This window comes from Puma concolor, chromosome B3 (assembly GCF_028749965.1).
Source record: "Puma concolor isolate L17-30 chromosome B3, mPumCon1.1.hap2, whole genome shotgun sequence".
NCBI classification, from domain to species: domain Eukaryota; kingdom Metazoa; phylum Chordata; class Mammalia; order Carnivora; family Felidae; genus Puma; species Puma concolor.
In genome coordinates this window covers 80,866,636-80,887,384 of record NC_141672.1, presented here as the reverse complement: position 1 = coordinate 80,887,384, position 20,749 = coordinate 80,866,636, and the positions used below count along the sequence as shown (strand labels likewise).

General features: G+C 37.4%; 1 protein-coding gene across 2 annotated transcripts; it reads left to right on the top strand.

The window, feature by feature from the left end:
• Positions 1 to 371: 371 nt before the first annotated feature.
• ARHGAP11A (Rho GTPase activating protein 11A) lies at positions 372 to 19,551 on the top strand. 2 transcript variants are annotated; one of them, XM_086710292.1, is made up of 12 exons: positions 372 to 1,276; positions 4,548 to 4,618; positions 6,948 to 7,044; positions 7,737 to 7,990; positions 8,637 to 8,800; positions 8,964 to 9,110; positions 9,645 to 9,719; positions 10,780 to 10,944; positions 13,645 to 13,720; positions 14,426 to 14,534; positions 16,519 to 16,657; positions 17,050 to 19,551. In XM_086710292.1, exons 1-12 carry the CDS (start codon positions 1,148 to 1,150, stop codon positions 18,612 to 18,614), a joined length of 2,991 nt encoding a protein of 996 aa, XP_086566418.1. In that variant the 5' UTR covers positions 372 to 1,147; the 3' UTR covers positions 18,615 to 19,551. The 2 variants fall into 2 exon arrangements, with proteins under 2 accessions (XP_086566418.1, XP_025775497.1); XM_025919712.2 differs by having other exon boundaries at positions 13,591 to 13,720.
• Positions 19,552 to 20,749: the final 1,198 nt, after the last annotated feature.

Below are 20,749 nucleotides of genomic sequence, written 5' to 3'. Positions count from 1 at the left end.
CAGATCAGCGTTTGTACACCCTAACTCAGGCTGCCTCACTTCGGGTCCCGTAGAATCGGTTTCTCCGTTATAGGGCCTTCAGCCTCTGCCAAGTTCTGAAAAAAAATGAGAATGGGGTGTCTATTACATTTCCCCGAATGTATCGTCTCAGTCGCAGGCCAGATATATTAAAATGAGCTTGAAACAGTACTTTCCTCCAAAAATACGGCTATGGAGGAGCAAGTGGAACTCACCTTTTTTTCCCCTCTCTCTTTTCATATTTCTTAGTTGTGCCCACCACGCCCTTCCGCGTCTCACTAGACAGGCAGCTCCTGGCCACTCTCTGAGGTCCTGATTTTGAAATGAGAAACGGGCCAATCAGAGCGCGGAGCGCTGTTTGGCGCTGCCATTTGAGCCTGGGCTGGAAGTGAAGGTGGAAAGATTGCGGCTCCGGAGCTGCAGAGGCGGTGAGGGCGGAGGCATGAGGAGAGTTGCGTGGCTTCAGTGAGCAGACCGGGATGTGCCTGCCGGGGGCTGTAGGCAGGCTGATGGGGGAGGGAAAGAGCAGCCTGTGAAACGGGGTGACGGCGGCGACCAGCCCGGGCGGGGACCGGGACTGGAAGAGGCGCCTGAGCAGCCGGCTGGTCCGGCGGCTGGGCTGGGGTTGGGGACGGGGACTTGAGAGACGAACGTCCAGCTGAGCTTGCCAGTGCAGGAAGGCCGAGGAGAAGGGTCGTGTTTTGCCGTTGGGAAAGAGACGAGGGCGAAGGAAGGATTGGAGGAAGCTGGATCTTAGGAAGTGGCCGGAAGTGCTGAGAAGCTGGTAACAGGCGTCGGTACAAGGAACCGAAAGGATCAGGAAGAAAGAAGGGAGGTCTGTGTAAGTAGCCGAAAAGATCGAGTGACAAGAAAGAGGGCCGGTGTAAGTGAAGGAAAAGTGAGGTGTGGCTATATCAGAGGGAAGTAGAAGACGGTCAGTGCAAGTGGGTTGAGGACCGAGGGAAAAGCCGTGGAAGTGGCTGGGGTCCGGGGCCGGGACAGTGCCAGACTTGGCCGGAAGGCAGCGGAGCGGAGCGCAAACCTGAGAGTGTTTGGAAATTGGAAGACTTGGTGGCGAACGAGGGTCAGAACTGAGATCTTGCCTCGGAGAGTGAGCGACGTGTCCGGGATGTGGGATCGGAGGCTGGTGAGGTTGGCCTTGTTGCAGCAGCTTCGGGCCGTCTATGGCATTAAGGTCAAGAGTGGCCGTGGGCAGTGCGATCGTAGGAGACATGAAACAGCGGCCACGGATACAGCGGTAGGTTCTGGGGAAAGAGGTTTGGGTTAAAAAAAAAAAAAAACAAAACCCCACCCTATCCATCACTTATTACAGGTCATGCTAAGATGTTCATTCTGTATGGATCCAAAGGATCCAAAAGAGAACGTGGCTAAGTGTGACTGATTGAATCCAGATGGTCAACTGCTGAAATTTAAAGAATGACATTGTTGATTCTTTACAGGGATTTTTAATCATTGAGAAAGTTGCAAGGTTTTTCAACCTCGCAACATTGACACTTGGAACTAGATAATTCATTCTTTGGGGTGGGAGGTGGGGGCTGTCCTGTGCATTATGGGATGTGTAGCAGCGTCTCTGGCCTTTACCCACTAGATACCAGTAGCATCTCCCAGTTTTGACATTTAAAAATGTCTCCAGATGTTGCCAATTTATTGTATTTTCCCAAGTAGATCTTAGGAAGGGAGACAAACAGTACCCACCCCACCCCGCGCCACCGTTTTAGAATTAAGATTTGGAAAGGGTCAAGGGGGATCAGTAAGTTTTCTAAATAAGTCAGTAGAGGAGGTGTGACAGAACATTAGAAATAGACTTCAGATAATCTCTCTATATTTACTAATTTGAAAAAAAAAATAAACTTGCTGCTTTTTTTTTTGAGATACAAAGCTATTTTAAGTATTTAGAGATGAAAGCTAATAAGATTTGCACAGCTCTTAGTTTATAATTTCTGAAAAAAAAATAAGTACTTGGATAAGAAAGCTAGTAATAAAAATAATTTGTATACCTCTTAATAGCTTATAGATTCTGGAGACAGTAATTTTTGTTGTTTGCAGCTGGTGGCAACATATTTGTTTATATGTAAAAACTGGAGTGGTTTTTCTGGTTGTAAAACTGGTTTTCCAAGGTCTCAAATGTAGTTGGTTTTGAAAGTGTACGAAAGACTTTGTGTCAGAGTTTTTTCACCCCTTAAGAAAATCAGTACCTACTTTTAGAGTCAGGTAGACCTGAGTTTGTTTGAATCCTGCTCTACCCCTACTAGATATGTGATCTTAGGCTGTTTGTTGAATTTTCCCAAGCTTCAGTTTCCTACTCTATAAAATGGGAATAATGATGTCTCTCCTTGGGTCATTTAGGGGATTTAAAAATGGTAAGATCTGTAGATTGGACTAGCACAGTGCCTGTCACATGCCACATATTCAGTTAATGATGGTTGTTACGGCAGTCATTGGTCTAGATCCTAATGGGTAGTCAGGCTAGAAATTGTAATAAAAATATTCTAATAAATATTAAGGTCAAGAGTGGCCATGGGCAGTGCCACCGTAGGAAACATGAAGCAGCAGCCACAGATATAGCGATAAGTTCTGGGGAAAGAAATACAGAAGATCGTTGTGTTATAGGAATGGAAACAGGATAAGTAATATTTGAAAACTAGATTTCTTGTAGTTTTCTAAGTACATTCTATTAACTTACTTAGAAAACTTACTGATCCCCCTTGACCCTTTCCGAATCTTAATTCTAAAACGGTGGGGTGGGGGATGGGGTGGGTACTAAGTACATTGTAAATGATACTCCAATACACAAAGTTTAAAAAGCATCTTGTTAGTTTTATTTTATGAGCTTATAGCAATTACTGTGAGTCCATTATTGAGAATAATAGACTTGAGGAAAAAACCGTGAATTCTGTGTATGTTAAGATATCTCTAGACTTATAATCAGCTTCAGCATCTGATTTTTGCATTTTGTTTGGTTGTCCAGTATCAAGACAATTCTGATTTACCCAAATAAGGGGTTTCCCACACTAACATTTTTTTTTAATAGCTCACCTTGAAATGGGAATTCTAACAGCAACACATATTCTGTGAATGCTTACTCAATGTCAGACACGACCATAAATGTTTTACATCTTTTAATTCATTTAATTCTCTCTGTAACTCTGTGACGGAGGACCTGTGTGAAGGTGCCGAAGCATACAAAATTAATTTGATCAAGATCATTCAGCTAATAAGCAGAAGAGCCAACCTTTGAAACCTGGCAGTCCTGCCACTAGGAGCCTGCTCCCTTAAGCACTATCCTGTACTGCCTTCTGTATTCACCAGTTGAATGGAGCCAGATGCTTGAAAAGGACTGGCAAGATTTTGTTACTCTGTTGAAAAGCTGACAGAGCTGAATGATATTTGTCAACGTAAGGTTAAATAAGGTGCTCTTATCACATAAGTGCCTCGAGAGCATTCTTGGAGAGCAGATGCATCTAAGCTAAATGAATGTTTATGAGACTGGGTATACCCACTTATCCAATTCTGTATAGGCAGATATATACATGCGTGTATTTGTTTTTAAATCCAGGGCAAAACTGCAACCTTCTTAATCAGTAACACGTTTTTAAGAAGTTTGAATGTATCCACAAAGATAGTGGCAGATTCTTTATTCACAAGTATGTAACATACAGATTTAGTCTTGGATCTTCAGTGTATTAAGTTTGAATATGAGTAATACATTTGAATGTGACTTTTCACAAATATTTTTCAAAGTAGTTAGATGTGAATTAAATGTTTGCAGAAGAATCCTTTTCTTGGTTACTTCAGAACATAGTTTGAATAGCACTTTTCCACAAAGTGTGGAAAAGATCAGGTCTAAAAATAACCATTTCTGATGTAATTTTAGGAAGTACTCAATGAGTGACAAGAATTACCATTATCAATTTAACCTTTTGTTCATCTTATTATTTATAAGGTGACAGAAGGAAAGTATAAGGTCAGTGTTTATAAGGTTACTGAAAGAACCTGTAGTATTTTTAGAAAATGTTAGTGTTTCAGCCAAATTTTGTTTTGAGCATTAACTGGATTGATTTTACATTATGGGATTGGAAACTGATGAAATGCATTACATTGCTTCAGTGCAATGACTTTCTGTATTTTTTTTTTTAATTTTAATTCCAATACAGTTAACATGCAGTGTTACATTAGTTTCAGGTATACAGTGTAGTGATTGAACAATTCTATACATTATTCAGTGCTTATCATGATAAGTGTGCTCTTAATCCCCTTCACCTGTCTCACCCATCCCCTCACCCACAATGACTTTATCTTGACTATTTTTGTACTCCTAGCACCTAGCAATGTTTAGTGTATAGTAGTTACCTTTTACCAAATGTCCTCATAGTAATTGTTTTCATTGTCTTGATTGATGATGATTTCAATTTTTAAAGATTTTCTGAGGTTTTTAATTTGCTTAATATTTAAGAAAACTCATGTTATGCCTAATATTTGTGTTAGAATAACTGAATTTGCCGTTTTAGGGTAAAATATTTGGAGTACCTTTTAATGTATTGCCCCATTCTGTCGTACCAGAATATGGACATATTCCAAGGTAAGCTAAGTTTGAGATGAAGAAAAAATATTTCAAACTAGTGTTTGAGCGTTTAAAAAGAAATAGTTGATTGACTCTTACACATTTGTTTTGAACTAGCAAATGATTGAATTTCTCAATATTAACTAATGTAATGTCGAAATGTTTTTAAACTTTTACATATTTTAACTTTTTAATTTCTGTTCATTCCTAGGATTGAATTTAAGGTTCAGTAATAAATTAAATGTTTAAAAAGCAAGTTATTTTTGTTCTACTAAGAGTGTTTAGTTCTATACCAATTCTTGTGCTGCAGTTCTGACCATATTCAGTAATACACTGAATTTCAAATTCAGTTACAATTTATATATTTTTTTGTCTTAGAAATGTTGGATGAGAGTATTTTTTTTTCTCCTATACAAGTTTTTAAATTTTGTTAGGTTTTCAAAATTGTGATTCCATTATAGTTAACATACAATATTATATTAGTTTCAGGTGAACAATATAGTGATTCAACAATTCTATACATTACTCAGTGCTCATAATGATAGTGTACTCTTTAATCCCTGTTTCACCCATCCCCCTACCTACCTCTCCTCTAATAACCATCAGCTTGTTCTCTAGTTAAGAGCCTGTTTCTTGGTTTGTCTGTCTCTCTCTCTCTCTCTTTTTCTTTTGTGGATAAAAGAATATTTAAATTTTTTTTTTTTTCAACGTTTATTTATTTTTGGGACAGAGAGAGACAGAGCATGAACGGGGGAGGGGCAGAGAGAGAGGGAGACACAGAATCGGAAACAGGCTCCAGGCTCCGAGCCATCAGCCCAGAGCCTGACGCGGGGCTCGAACTCTCGGACCGCGAGATCGTGACCTGGCTGAAGTCAGACGCTTAACCGACTGCGCCACCCAGGCGCCCCTAAAAGAATATTTAAGATAACATTCAATAGTATCTGTGAATACAGATTATGTAACACTTGAGCTTTTCTATGTCACTTACTATTTATTTAAAAGTAACATTTTAGACTAACAGCATCAGAAATTACTTGGGAAGTTTACATCTTAAATAGTTTAAAGACACATGTAAGGAAACTATCTTAGGTCTTACTAATTCATTTCCCCTCTATCCAAAGTAGGGTTTATTCTGGCTACTCTTGTTCAGTAACCTAGGTTTTTAACTGATGCATTGTACAAAAGCATTTATTGAATACTTTGCTGCTTTGGAACAGTTTTCCCTCATTCAACATATAAGTGTAGATTAACAATCTACACTTGACAATCTTTGTAAGGTGAGCACTTACTATTTTGCTTTTTAAATGACCTATGAAAGGTGTGCTTATGATTTTCTACCTTTAGAATTGCAAAATATATCCCCAGTAACGATGACTAAATCTTTTTTTGTAATTTCTATGCCCGCTTTAAACAAACAAACTTTAAATTCTGTCAGGCGCCCCCTGGGACACTCAGCCATTGTGCACCAGTACAATGCTATCAGTTGCTTGCTGCTAACATCTATTCTTACTTGTTGGTATCACCTGTTAACTATTAAAGCCAACATCGATGGTTCAAATTTGTTCAGTATAAAGAAATTGAGCACACACTTCTAAGTATGAGAAGGATTGTAAGGACTAGGATATATTTGACTTTTTTTCTGAGAGGTAATGTTAGAGTGAGAAAAACATGTTGCCTTTTTTTGGGCCAGTGTAGTAGATGGTAAATATTTAAAGCTATGTATTCTCTGCAAGAATACATGAAGAGAGGATAAAGAAAAGAAGAAGGCCTTAGGGCCCTGGGTTATACTAGCATGAAGAGGTCTGGCAGAAAATGAGGAGCCAGGAAAGGAGTTTGAGAAGGAGCACTTAGGGGGACAGTAGGAAAACCCGAAGTTATCATGAAAAAGAATATTTTCCAGAAAAGAGTGGTCAAGTGTGTGAGATGCTGGCAGGACAAACCAGATGAAGACAATTGACCATGGGTTGGTGACCTTGTTGAGAGCTGTTTTGTTGGAGTAATGGGGGTGAGAGTTCATTGGAGAGGGTTGAGAGAGACTGGGATATGAAGTGGGGGCAGTGAAAAAGACACACCCTGTGCTGTGAGCAGAAGCAGAGAAATGGAGTAGGTTTGAGAAGGATGTAGAATTAAGCAGCTTATTGAAGTTGTCCTGGATAAAAAGATGGACCATAAACCACTTAGGAAGCAAAAACGACAACTAGAGGTAACCTTTTTATTGCAAAGATTGAAGGGATTTCTGACACCAAAGCTTCTAAAGACAGTGCTTAGTCTGCTCATGTACTTTGGTAGGAGAATAGGATTTAGTTAGATGTGTATCTGGCCACCTGAAAACAGTTCTTTCTTTCAGTTTTCTTGTTGATGCTTGCACATCTTTAGAAGAGCATATTCACACAGAAGGGCTTTTTAGGAAATCAGGATCTGTTGTTCGTCTGAGAGCCCTCAAGGTAAGCATATTATTGAACTATTATTTTTCATTTGTGCCACTTTTTGGTTTTTAGAATTTAAATATTTAGAACTATTGCATGAATTACTAATAGAAATTGAATTTGCAAATAGCCTTTTTCATGGCAGAAGAACCTTTTTTTCTAAAAGGAATTGTGCAGCATTTATATAATGCTGTAAGTGTTATTGAGATATAATTGACAAATATTTAACGTATACAACTTAATGCTATATGTATATACTGTGAAATGATTGCCACAATCTATTTATATAATGGTTTAAAAGTTCAGAGTATGTTCAAATTCATGGTCCTTTATTGCTATAAACTATATGAAAGGAAATGTTTTTTTTTTTTAATTTTAGCCTTCTAAAATGGCATGTTGTATAGTAAAACAAGTGTTAAGAGAAATTTATTTTTTTTAATATACATATTTAATGTTTATTTTTTTGGGGGGGTGGAGACAGAGGATCCAAAGCAGGCTCTGTGTGACAGCAGAGAGCCCAATGTGGGGCTCGAACCCACAAACCATGAAGTCACGACTTTAGGTGAAGTCGAACGTTTAACCGACTGAGCCACCCAGGTGCCCCAAGAGAAATTTATTAAAGAAAACTCTCTAGAGTATAAGAAGGGATATTTTTATTTGCAGTAAACTCTTAAGCCCTCAAATACTCAAGATTATTTTATTTATTTCAGAATAAACTGGATCATGGTGAAAGTTGCCTGGCTTCTGCACCACCTTGTGATGTTGCAGGACTTCTTAAGCAGTTTTTCAGGGAATTGCCGGAGCCCATTCTTCCAGTTGATCTGCATGAAGCACTTTTCAAAGCTCAACAGTTAGGAACAGAGGAGAAGAATAAAGCTACATTACTGCTCTCCTGTCTCATGACTGACCACACAACCGATGTATTAAGATACTTCTTTAACTTTCTCAAGAGTGTTTCCCTTAGGTAAGTAATAAGTCTTAGGAAATGACAGTTTGTTAATCAGCTTGATTTACCCTTATAGATAATAAGTTAAAATTACATTTGGAATGGAAATTTTTCTTAAAAAATTATTCCTTACTATAAGAAGTATATCCTGTATAATATAAGAATCAATATACCGAACGATTTAGTATTTTCTCGCTGACTTAACATCATCATTATGAATGGCTTATTGGTGTCAGTAGGATTCTTTGTCCACTGAATGGCTTCAGATGACTGTGTTTTAAAAAAATTTTTTTTCTTTTCTTCTCAAATTTGTCCCCCCTCTCAGCTGTCAGTGAGCCTCCTTGTTCTGGACATGCTTGTAGCCTTCTAATACAGTGTTTCTGTGTGTGGGTTTGAAAACCAAATATACATGTTCAATTTGCATGGAAACCCAAAGTGTGGACTCCATGGTTAGCATGGTTTTTATGATATATATTTAAGCACACAGGAGCTGTTTTTGGTTATGTCTTATTTCAAGCCAGTCATTAGATGGGTAGACAAAGGGTAACTATTTTGACTTGTGTTTGACTGATAAAGTAAAAAGTCTTCAAAGTGTGCCCGATATATGATTTTAACTCCCTGTTTGTCTCTGGGTCAATCTAAGAAGAACCTTGTTTCATTTAAGGTCTAGTGAGAATAAGATGGATAGCAGCAATCTCGCAGTAATATTTGCACCAAACCTTCTTCAGACAAGTGAAGGACATGAGAAGATGTCTGCTAACACAGAAAAAAAGCTCCGAATACAGGCTGCAGTGGTACAGACCCTTATTGACCATGCATCAGATATTGGTAAGATGTAGTTGCTTTATTAAGTAACAGGAGTTGTTTGAGGGAGATCCCATATTCCTCCAAGTGAACTGTGAAGACAGCTGTTAGAAAGTTGATGTATACTATCTGAACATTTTGAGTGAAAGTGGAGGAAAAAATTTTAACTCTGAACGTTTTTGTTTAGGGCATGTTCCAGATTTTATCCAGGAAAAGATACCGGCCATGTTGGGTATTGATGGTCTCTGTGCTACTCCATCATTAGAAGGTTTTGAAGAAGGTGAATGTGAAACTCCTGGTGACTATAAGAGAAAGCCAAGACAAAGTGTAGGAGGTAAGGGGTAGTGGCAGTCCTGTTTTGTGCAGGTATAGCAATATGCTTTTATCTAAAATGTGTTTAAATATAATAAAGATTAAGCTGTGGTGTATATCTTTTGGGGGCTTACAGTATAGTTGGGAAGACATGACACATGCAGGTGAAAAGCAAAAATGACAATACAATTTAGTATTGAATGCTAAACCTTTACACAAACGTGAGAGGTGTTCAAAGGAAAAAGTTCCCTGGAGTCAAGGACTCCAAAGAAGAAGTCAAACTGAACGTTCTTGAAAAACGCGTAGAGACTAGGGGAATTGGGTAGAGGGTCAGAATATTTGTATCCTATTGTAGATAAGAAGGATGCTACGAAGAAAGATTTGTGTAGGGAAGTAATCTATCTGTGTCAGTAAACAGACTCACATGACTTGAGTGAGGGGTTCATTGTAAGCTGACATAAACTTAGATGCTGGAAAACCACAAATATTAATATGAATTATTGGTGACAGGTAAATGTTGAATTATAATTGATTATATATGTGCTTTGCATTTCAGATTTTGTTAGTGGAGCATTAAATAAACTTAAATCTAACAGAACACCCTCTATTACGCCTCAACAGGAAAGAACTGGTAGGTATTATATATTTTTTGTTTAAGTGAAAATTTCTGTATATTATTTAAAAAGTAATCATAACCTAACTTATTTTGGTTTAATCAAATCCAAGTATTATTTCCAGTGGAAATACTGTACTTTAATACTAAGTTGTGACATTACTAATTACATTGGATATAATGAACCCAAAATTGTAGTTAAGAATTTCTTTTAGTATCCAGTTATATCTTTAGTCTTCTAAATGATGCTTTTCTGTTGAATGTAAGTTGGATGCTATTGAATATGTGAAAATAGCTCCAATCTCATTTTTGTTTAGAACCAGAAGTTTATTATTTTATCTTCCAATTTTTTTTATCTTGGTTTGCTTGTGGCTGAAATTATTCGGCCCAATAACACAATAATAGACCATATGATCACTTGTTTTGTTTTTCAGATTGAAGAAAAGACTGAAGAAATTTAGTGGTTAATACTCATTTATGATGAAAAGCAGAACTAATAAGTAGATCAGTTTGTTTGAACTCCTTGATTATGATTTTTTTTCTTTTTTCTTTTTTTTTTTTTAACATTTATTTATTTTTGAGACAGAGAGAGACAGAGCATGAACAGGGGAGGGTCAGAGAGAGGGAGACACAGAATTGGAAACAGGCTCCAGGCTCCGAGCTGTCAGCACAGAGCCCGGCGCGGGGCTTGAACTCACAGACCGTGAGATCGTGACCTGAGCCGAAGTCGGCTGCTCAACCGACTGAGCCACCCAGGCGCCCCACCTTGATTATGATTTTATTCCATATGTTAATATTCTTTAATGTGGATTATATACGTCTTTCAGTCCGTTTGGTTTAAGTTACTATTGTTTGTTAATCTTGCCTCTTTGTGACTTTCCTCTTTTCTTTTCATTTTAAGTAATTGGATGGTGTTAATTTAGTTATAACATATATTTGATAATGTAAACGTATTCCCTCATTCCTTGGTTAGCTCTAAGTAATGGCTTTATAAGAAGAAATTATTAGAAGCTTTTGTATTTTATCAACTCTGTGGGAGAAACAACAAATGATTGTTTTTTTGTTTTTGTTTTTTCAGCTCAGCTACCCATATCACCCATGAATCTTACACCAAATGCTAAGCGTAAACTACCAATAGAGTCTTCTCATGGTTTCTCAAGTAAGAAAAGGAAGTCCATCAAGCACAATTTTAACTTGGAGTTGTTGCCAACTAATCTCTTCAACAATTCTACACCAGCATCAGGTAGCAAATAGAATTTGTATAATTGGGTTGTAAATGTTAACATGAATGCCTATTCTGGGCAAAGTGCTATTTCATATTAATGCCACCCCGTTTAGGAGCTTTGGCTTTATTCTGTTTATCAAATCTCTGAATTTTTATAAATAAAGTCTCTAACTTCTAAAATAGACACTGGTTCAGTATTATTATGTGTATGTGTATATGTTTTATGACCATGCTGTTTGAAAGTTAGGATAAATAACTCAGAGTGAGAGTTTGGGCTTCTGTGTATATATAGCACTGGCGCTCAGATACTAGGTGACGGGACATCCTGAATTCCACTTTAGTTACTTCTTGATCTATTGCTAGGGCTGTGTTGCTATCTTCTGTTGAGATTGCCAGTTTGATTTTCTCTAAAGGCAGAGTGGTGGGGTATTGGAGGAACCATTATGGTTGCTATTGAAGGGCGGGGGGGGTGGATTTTTTAGTTTTATACTCAAGTAGCTTTTATAAAAGCTTTAAAAACTTTGTTTATGCTGTTCCTTGTGGCATGGTTTCCAGATGGTTTACTGACCTGCCATTTGCTTCCAAATGACCTCTGAGTTTCTAATGTGGCCAACCAGAGCCTCCAGAGAACAACTGAGTTTTGCTAATTTGAGTATCAGATCTTTGTTAGTATGATCTTAGATTGAGTTGGCTCCTTCAAGTTGGCTCATAGTCAGTCTTACAAGTTAACCTTATGATCAGCCCAGAAAGAAACGAAATTCCAACTAAGCCCAGAGTCTTCCATCTCAGATTTGTCTCACATTTCGTCAAAATGTGAGTGATCTCTGATTCTTTCAGGTTTTCAATTTCAGTTCATGTTGAGAATTTTACTTTGACTTTGTTAGCTAAGTGATGAGATCTTCTTCCCAGAAACTTTTTGTTTACGTTATCCAAAACGTTCAGATTTTCCTTGTTTGTTTTATTAGAAAGTTGAACAGAATAGCAACTTGTTTTTTATGGTCCTTCACAGGTTCTCTATGGGTTTAAATATAATGATAAGAACTCTAAGGCTCTGTCTGTATTTCTTTGAGTATTCAGAAGTTAGAGGCTTAAGTTCTTTTAAACTAACTTACTGTTTTCTTAATTAAGGTTTTTTCTACTTTGGAGTAACTGTTCCCAAATGGCCAATGTGAGCTGTAATTCTGCCTGCCTCTGCTTATAAGCATTATAACATCTGCCCCAAGAAATGAACCTTTTGATTCCTTCTCTCCAAGCTCCCCAAACATAGTTTAAACCTGCTTGTGTTACTGGAAATTCAGTACGAGCCTGCTTAATCAGTGATTTTTTTTCATGGACGCGAGACACAAAAAGAACTTCCATGCTCTTCTGCCATCTTGGCTCCTCCCTTCAATGACTTTTTTTTAATAAAAAAATTAGTAAGTTCAATAACCTGTTATTTTAACGCCATTTTTCTTTGACCACACTTTCTCAGCCACAATTCAATAAATTCTGTCTGTAAAATTGAAAATAGATTGGCTTCTAATTTTGGATAATAACAGCTATGATGCTTTTTTTAATGTATAAAGGCAGCTATATTAATCTATAATCCATGAATTACCTATTTATAATTTTTTTCTTATATGTGTGATGACTTTGCATTATTCCCTATATTCTGGCTGTGCTTCCTTGTGACCACTGATACATTTTCAAGATTAGACTACACCTCTAGAATAAACTACCTATGTCACATTGGCTACATTACATTGGCCTCCAAAATTTTTGTCAGCCAAATGCACCCAAAAGTCTCTGTGATGGTTGTATTATTTTCCTTCTGTTTTTTGCAACTTAAAAAAACCATGCTGTCTCTGTTTGGGGACCTGTGTGAATTTTTCATCAATACAGGTGAGGAGTTCAGAGGGTTCATGTTTATTGAGTATATCCTGTACTTGATTCAAATATAATTCAAATGTATATAGAGCCTTGGTTCATAACTTTTTTCCCTTAATTTTTTATTATAGTTTCATGGTATAGTGTTAAATAACTTAATCAGAATGAGCTGTTGTAACCACTTATTGTTAGCATGGAACTCGTAGGCATGTTTTATAACTGGTTTTTGTTTGCCAGAAATATTGAACAGAGGCAGGTGGACAGCAGTTGTCTAGCCAGGTACATACTAGATACTCGGACTCTAAATTGTTTTCAGTAGCTCATTTTTGGTAATAGCAATAATTAACATTGTGTAACATAGGTACTGTGCTAGACATTTCATATATAAATATATAACAGTAGTTTTTATATTTACTGTAGAAATCCATTTTCAGAGCTATTTAGTAAGTGGTGGGACAAACTCAAGTCTGCCTGTCTGGAAAGCTTGCTCTTTCTCTAGTCTGCAATAGTGCTCACACCTCCCTTGTATTCTTAAACGAGTTTAAAATAAAACTCTGATATAAAAGTCATGTTTCATCTGACCCTTAATTGCCAACAAAAAATTAAAAGTAAGAAATTGATACTATTTTTTTTTTTTTTGAGTTGAGTTTATTTGGCTTCTGAAGTTTCTTACCAGAAATTATGTGATTTTGTTGTTGCTTAGGGTTGGATATTAAGACTTTAAACCTAATTGCTACTAATATTTTACACTTGGAAAAGAAAGTATGTGTGGTGTATTATATGTGGTTATTTTTATAGTTCACATTGATACAAGCCCCGAAGGGTCAGCTCAGAGTTCATTCTCTCCTGTAGCCATCAGTGGAAATGATTCGATCAGTACAAGTGTGCTAAGGCGAAGTAAGAGGATTGCAAGTAAAAAAATTTGCAGGTAATACATCCAGGACATTTTGTTTTCATGGATAAACATTTGGTGTATATAGTAAATAAAATGCTTTGTTTGTCTTTCTGCTGAGAAACATATTTGAATCATAATTTTTAAAAATTCTCTCTGCCTTTATTGTCTTATTAATCAGTGCCCTTTGTATATACTCCAGAGAAAGAGTCTTAATTTGAGTCCACTTGCTTGCTTAAAATCCTATTGTATGTTGATGTGTGTAATTTTTTAATTTCCTGCTAATTTAAAGGTAGTCTGTTCTAATGATTCTGGTTTATAAGTGACTAAATAACTCTTGAGATAAACAGGAGAGGCCTCTTTATACACAAATATAATGTGTTCCTATACTGTATTTCTTTTTTTTTTTTAAACGTTTGTTTATTTTTGATCGAGCACCAGTGGGGGTGGGGGGAGAGAGGGGTCAGAGGGTCCAAAGCAGGCTCTGGGCTGACAGCAGCGAGCCCAGTGTGGGACTTGAACTCAGGGACCGTGAGATTGTGACCTGACCCAAAGTCAGACACTCAACGGAGTGAGCCACCGAGATGCCCCCATACATGGTATCTCAAAGCTTAACTGATTTTAGAAAATTACTAACTGTTTAATTGCTGGCAATATAATTTGCTCTGGACTTGAAAATTTCATTTTGTGAGAATGCCTCCAGTTTTTATGCTGACATTTTTTAATGCCATTCTATTTTAGGGTGGAATCGGGAAAAGCAGGCTGCTTCTCTCCTAAGATCAGTCGTAAAGAAAAGGTCCGAAGATCTCTTCGTTTGAAATTTAGTCTGGGGAAAAGTAGCAAAGACCCAGTAAGTGTCTTTCACCATTTCACTGATGTTCATATTAGCATAAAGTGTAGATGTGGTGGTGAAAGACCCTCTACCCTGCCTCTCCAGCCACAGTTGCCTTCTCTACTCCCCTTTTATACCAGACTCTTACATGTGAATCAATACTGATTGTTTCCTCCTTTTCTGTTCTGCTTAAACTGATTCATTCCAGTGAGGCTTTTATCCCCAATACTCCATGCAACTGTTCTCAAGGTCATCCATGATTTCAGTGGTGCTCAAACCAGTGATCAGTCCTTGTTAGTCTTCACCTGGCTAGTTACGTGCTCCTCTTTTGCATATTTCCCTTCCTTGCTTCAGGGACACTTTACTCAATGATTTTCTTCCTTCTTCATGGGTTAGTTTTCTAATTCCTTTACATTAGAGTGTCCAAAGCTTTGTCCTTGGACTTCTCTTTTCTCTTTCTACTCAAAGTGTTCATTAGCTTTAAATGTCCTATATTTGCTTAAGACTTCCAAATGTATATCTCCAGACCAAAATGCTTTCCTGAACAACTTGACTGTTTAGCACCTGCCTACTTGACTTCTCTGCTTGGATGTCCATCCAGTAGACAACTCACCTGTAACCTGTCCCAGATAGAGCTCTCAAGATGCATTTCTTCACTGTTGCTCTTTCTCCAGTCCTCCCCCTCTCCACCAACCACACTCTTACCTGTAGTCTTCACCATCTCACATATGGCGACTCATCTGGCCACTTCGGCCAAAAACCACGTAGGCATTCTTGACTCCTCACATCCTGTGTAAACCAGTAGGGCATCTTGTGTATCTTCTGCTTTCAGAGTATATCAAGACCGACCAATTCTCACTGGCACTACATTTCCACCATTCTCTAAATTCTGTCATCTCCAGCTTGGATTACTGCAATAAGGCCCTACTAGTAGGTCTGCCTGCTTCTACCTTGCTGCAATACTAGAGCCAAAATTATTCTTTTAAAACCCAAGTGAAGGGGCGCCTGGGTGGCACAGTCGGTTAAGCGTCCGACTTCAGCCAGGTCACGATCTCGCGGTCCGTGAGTTCGAGCCCCGTGTCGGGCTCTGGGCTGATGGCTCAGAGCCTGGAGCCTGTTTCCGATTCTGTGTCTCCCTCTCTCTCTGACCCTCCCCCGTTCATGCTCTGTCTCTCTCTGTCCCAAAAATAAATAAAAAACGTTGAAAAAAAAAAATTAAAAAAAAAAAAAAAACCCAAGTGACGTCCTGTCACTCCTCTGCTCAGAATCCTCCAAAGACTCCTCATTTCACTCTGAAAAAAAGGTAAAATTCTTATGTTTACAAGTGCCTCTCCACGGGACTGGATCCAGCCTGCCTCTCTGAGCCCTCCTGACTTCAGCCTTGGAGACTGTCCTGGCCTTTCTTCTCTGTGGAATGTTCTTCTCCCTTTTATCCTCATGGCTCTTACCCTCTCACATTTTTCTTTACTCACCAGTCATCTTCCAGTCACTCCCGTTTAAAATGACAGCCCCACCTTTCGTCACTCCAGAGCCTTCTTACCCTGCTTTACTTTTTGCCATAGCACTTCTCACCTTGTGTATTGCGTAATATACAAAATAATTTACGGTTTTTCTTGTCCTGATCAAAATCACCCCATCTAAAATGTGAATTCTGTGAGGTGAAGATTTTGGTCTGTTTGTTTTGTTCACTCACTGTTGTGAACATGCCCTGGCTCAGAGTCCTCACAAAAGAAAGAAATTTTTTAGTTCATGAATATGTGAGGCTGTTTTTATTTTAGATCATAAAATATCAACTAAGAGCCAAGTCAAAAGCTTACAGTTTTCATCAACATGCATGCAAGTAAATTTGTGTTGGCTACAAATTGTTTTTCAATTTTTTATATATTTTTCAATCAGCTGTAGAGGATTTTGATAAATACAAAAAATTTACTTGGTCTTAATATTCTGAATTAACTAGGTTTATTTCTTAACTAAAACATTTTCAATTTTCTTTTCTTCACAGAATGGGTGTCCTGGTGTCGATAGATACGAAAATGTCGGTCGACGACTTGCAAATCAACAAAGTTTAAAAAATAGGATTGAATCTGTAAAAACAGGTCTCCTTTTTAGCCCAGATATTGATGAAAGATTAACAAAGAAAGGTACATTTACATGGTATTGTTAGTTTTACGCAAAAAAACCTACTTTCATTGTTTTTCTGAAAAATTTGTTCCAGCTTGAGACGTAATTGACATATAACCTTCAATTATTTTTATGGTAAAATATATTAAGTAATTTACTCTTCTAGAAATTGAAAATTCATGTTTGAAAAGTAAAAATGTTTGAATTGGGATTGTATGTTTGTTTGAACAATTGGAGGATGCTTATAAATACAAAAAGTTTGACGTTTTTATACTAAAAATTATTCTTTTAACACAAATCCTTAACTTACTGAAATTAAATGCTTAATACCTTTATATGCCATGTGTTTGAATAATATTTGAAATATGTTTCAAATATAAATGATTAAAAAGACTGAACTGCTTTATTTTAGGTTCAAAAAAGATCAGTAAGTCTGAGGAGAACTTATTAACCCCAGAGCGTCTAGATGGAACAAGTTACCGGATGTCTTGGACAGGACCTACTAATTCCGGTTTTCAAGAAATGGTGACAAATGAAGTTTCTCCAATCAAGGGAAATCTTGAGGTGGAAAGCTCTTCTTCGGAGCCTGATACTTCAGTTGAAAAGTTACCTGTTAGTTCATATGAACGCACCCTTTCTAATGTACAGGATAAGCATAACAGTGTAACTGGAAGCTCTCTTAGTGGGGATGAAAATCACTTGACCACAGAGACTCTGGTGAAAATTCAGAAAGCATTTTCCGAATCTGGAAGTAATCTTCATGTATTGATAAATCACAGCCAGTCATCAGTAACTAATGTGGGGAAAGTAAAACTAAATGAAACATCTTCTATAGAATACAGTCCAGAGAAAAATCTGTTTGAGACTAATGATTTGACTGTGATAGAATCAAATGAACATCAAACTGGTAAAGAAGAACATAGTTTTCCAGAACAAGACATCTCACTCCATCAAACTCAAAATTTGGATAGAGAAGCAACTGTAAAATGTTATTCAACTCATGTGAAGATTGAACATGAAGAAAGCATTTGTTCAAATATACCTAAAGACTATTCAGTTAAGCAAGAGTTGCCTAGTGATGAACACGTAAAGGAACAGCAGTCTCTGGGGGATAAAGTAAATCCTGAATTAAGGGAGAGCGAGAATATGATCGAAGAGAACTTGGCGAAGCATGCAGCTAGCACTTCTTCCTCAGAGCCCATCACGTGTAACATAACAAACTTGTCCAAATGCAGGCCTGTGAGAATTGTTAAGCAGCAGTCGCTGGTGGAAACCTGCAGCGCTACGGTTTCTGAAAGCTTACAAATGACAGAGCGTGGTAATGTGTCAGACCACATACAGTGGTTTAACAAGCTTTCTTTAAATGAACCAAATAGAACAAAGGCAAAGTCACCTCTTAAGTTTCAGCGTACACCTGTTCGTCAGTCTGTCAGAAGGATTAACTCCTTGTTGGAGTATAGCAGACAACCTGTACGGCACAAATTGGCGAGTCTTGGTGATGCTGCTTCTCCTCTGGTGAAGTCAGTGAGCTGTGACAGTGCTCTTTCCTCTGGTATGGAAAGTACATCAAAAGATTCCTTGATTTCATATACCAAATCAGGTCCTAAAGAACAGAAGTTTACGGGGTGTGGACAGTCCAATGTTGATACAGTTTTGAAATCAAGCATGGAGTTAACTTCTCAATCTTTCTCAAAGACCAACAGGCCCCCAGACTCCACGAATGCTTCTCTTGGGTCTACCAGAGTTTGTAAACAGGAAGTGGTGTCCAGAGGCCAAATTAAGGTTCCCTTGGATGACCTGACAAATCATGACATATTAAAATCTGTTGTAAATAATAATGCGGGCTTTTCTCCTGGGATAAATAGCAGAGTCCTTAGGAAACCATCAGAAAAAGAAAGGGTCTGGTATAAAGGTTCTCCAAAAAATCCCATCGGAAAAGCTCAGTTACTACCAACGAGTAAACCTGTAGACTTGTAATTGGTAGATGTTAATACTTGTTAATGTAAATAAAATTAGCTGTTGGTGATAGGACTTGCAGGATAATCTGCATGTTGGTTTGTTAGCTCAGGAAGGTTAAGTGATAGATTTTAATTTCAGTGCACAAGCAACTTGAATTCTTACACTTGTATAAATGACTTGTTTTTCTTAATTATGGCAGTATTTAAATTTTGTAATTGTATTGTGATCTCTTCAAGCAGAGGTTACATTTTACCTTTTGAAAGAAGTTGTTGGCTGGGTTTATGAGAAATTAATTCTTGAAAATTGTATGAATTTTATTTTTAAGTGTGATAGGAAGAGTGAACGAGTTGTGACTATTTCCTGTTATTCCTCCTGAGTCAGAGAAGGTTTCTACAAGAAATTTCTAACCCGTAAAGGGAAGAGATAAGCCCTACAGATCTTATTTCTTGAATTACGTTGATATTTATGGTTTATGCCAGAATCCCTAGAAATTAACTTGCTTCAATAGCAACTTAATCTTTTATTCCAATTTGGGGCAGAATAATTGGGTTTATATGGTCTGTAGATGTGTACAGCCGGTTCCCTTGGACGAAGAATAATGGCTAAAGCAGAATAAGGACTCAAGTGTGTTCTTAGAGAATGATGCTGCAGAAAGATTTGATGACTTTTGAGCCATACTATGTTTTATAGTTAATTTGCACAAATATATTGTAGCTGTTTTGTCCAATATAGGATTTAAAATTATTTAAGGAGGAATAATTAAGCTTGGAAATTTTTAATCAAAGTGATTTCTTACATTCACATACTTGATTTTATAATTTAAAATAGGTGATGTGCCTCTGTACATTTAACTTGGATTCTTAACTTTTGATTCTTATAAAAGCCTATGATGGTTTTGTCTGGTGTGTAAATGTTATTTATTTAGCATAGACATTAAAGGTAACCTTCTGGAAAATGACTTGTCTGAATCTCTAATGAAATTCAAAATACCTTTTAGAATTTGACCCAAATTGTTGAGCAAATCTATCTAAATTTGTATTTTAAGTTATTAGAAGTTAATAATCTTTAAGGAAAGAATAATAGCAACAATGGTGGATATTCTCTAGGTTTTAGAGGAAGGAATATTGCAGGAAGGAATATTGCACTGAAGATAGTTTTACAGGTCAGTTTTTAGAATGTCACATTCAGACGGTGGAGCAGAATAGAACAGCATTGCAAATCTACTCAGAGCAGCCAGAGTCATCAGATGTCTGCTTGACCACATTCTACTTGATAGCAGTACACCTGTTTTATTTCAAAGCGATTTCCTGTCTATTACCTAGGAATCAACGCTTTCTCACTACCAGTAAGAATTTGACTTCTATAAAGACTGAACGCCTGTAGATATGAATACCATGTTTATCTGACATCAAAACAGGTTTGTGATATAAACTGGATATTCATTTCGGCTGTTTATGATATTTCTGATAGTAAGTCGAGATAGGAAACATTCATAAACTTTGAAATAGATATTGTCTGATTCAGAACAATTTTTTAAATTTCACCTTCCCTCTGGATAAACTTTTAAAGATGTATTAATGTCATTTTATATCCATGGGTATGGGTGAAGTGTTGAATCGGAAGACTAATTCAGTAAGAAGCCATGGGAGATTAATGGTACAATTACCTGAACTGGTGGCTTTTCTGAGAGATTGATAAAGATATTTATTTTTTAAAAAACTACCCACATATTACTCCCATTTTTGTTAGGTGAAAGCCAGCAGTATAGGAAGACTATGAAAGTAAGAAACTTGTACAGTCAGGAAAGTTAAATTTTAGAATTAATCTCTCCACTTTATCTAAAATGGAGATGTTACTCATCTCATGAGGATATTTGGTCAAATGGTATGTGAACGTACTTAGTAAAGTTAGGTTAGGCCCTATGGACATAGGCGCCTGGGTGACGCAATAGGTTAACTGTCCAACTCTTGATATCAGCTCAGGTCACGATTTCACGGTTTGTGGAACTGAGCCCCAAGTCGGACTCTGGAGCTGTCATCACAGAGCTTGCTTGGGATTCTCTATCTTCCTCTCTCTCTGCCCCTCCCCCGGCTCACATGCTCACTCTCAAAATTTTTTTAAAAAGTTTGGACATAGGCAGTAACTTAAAGGAT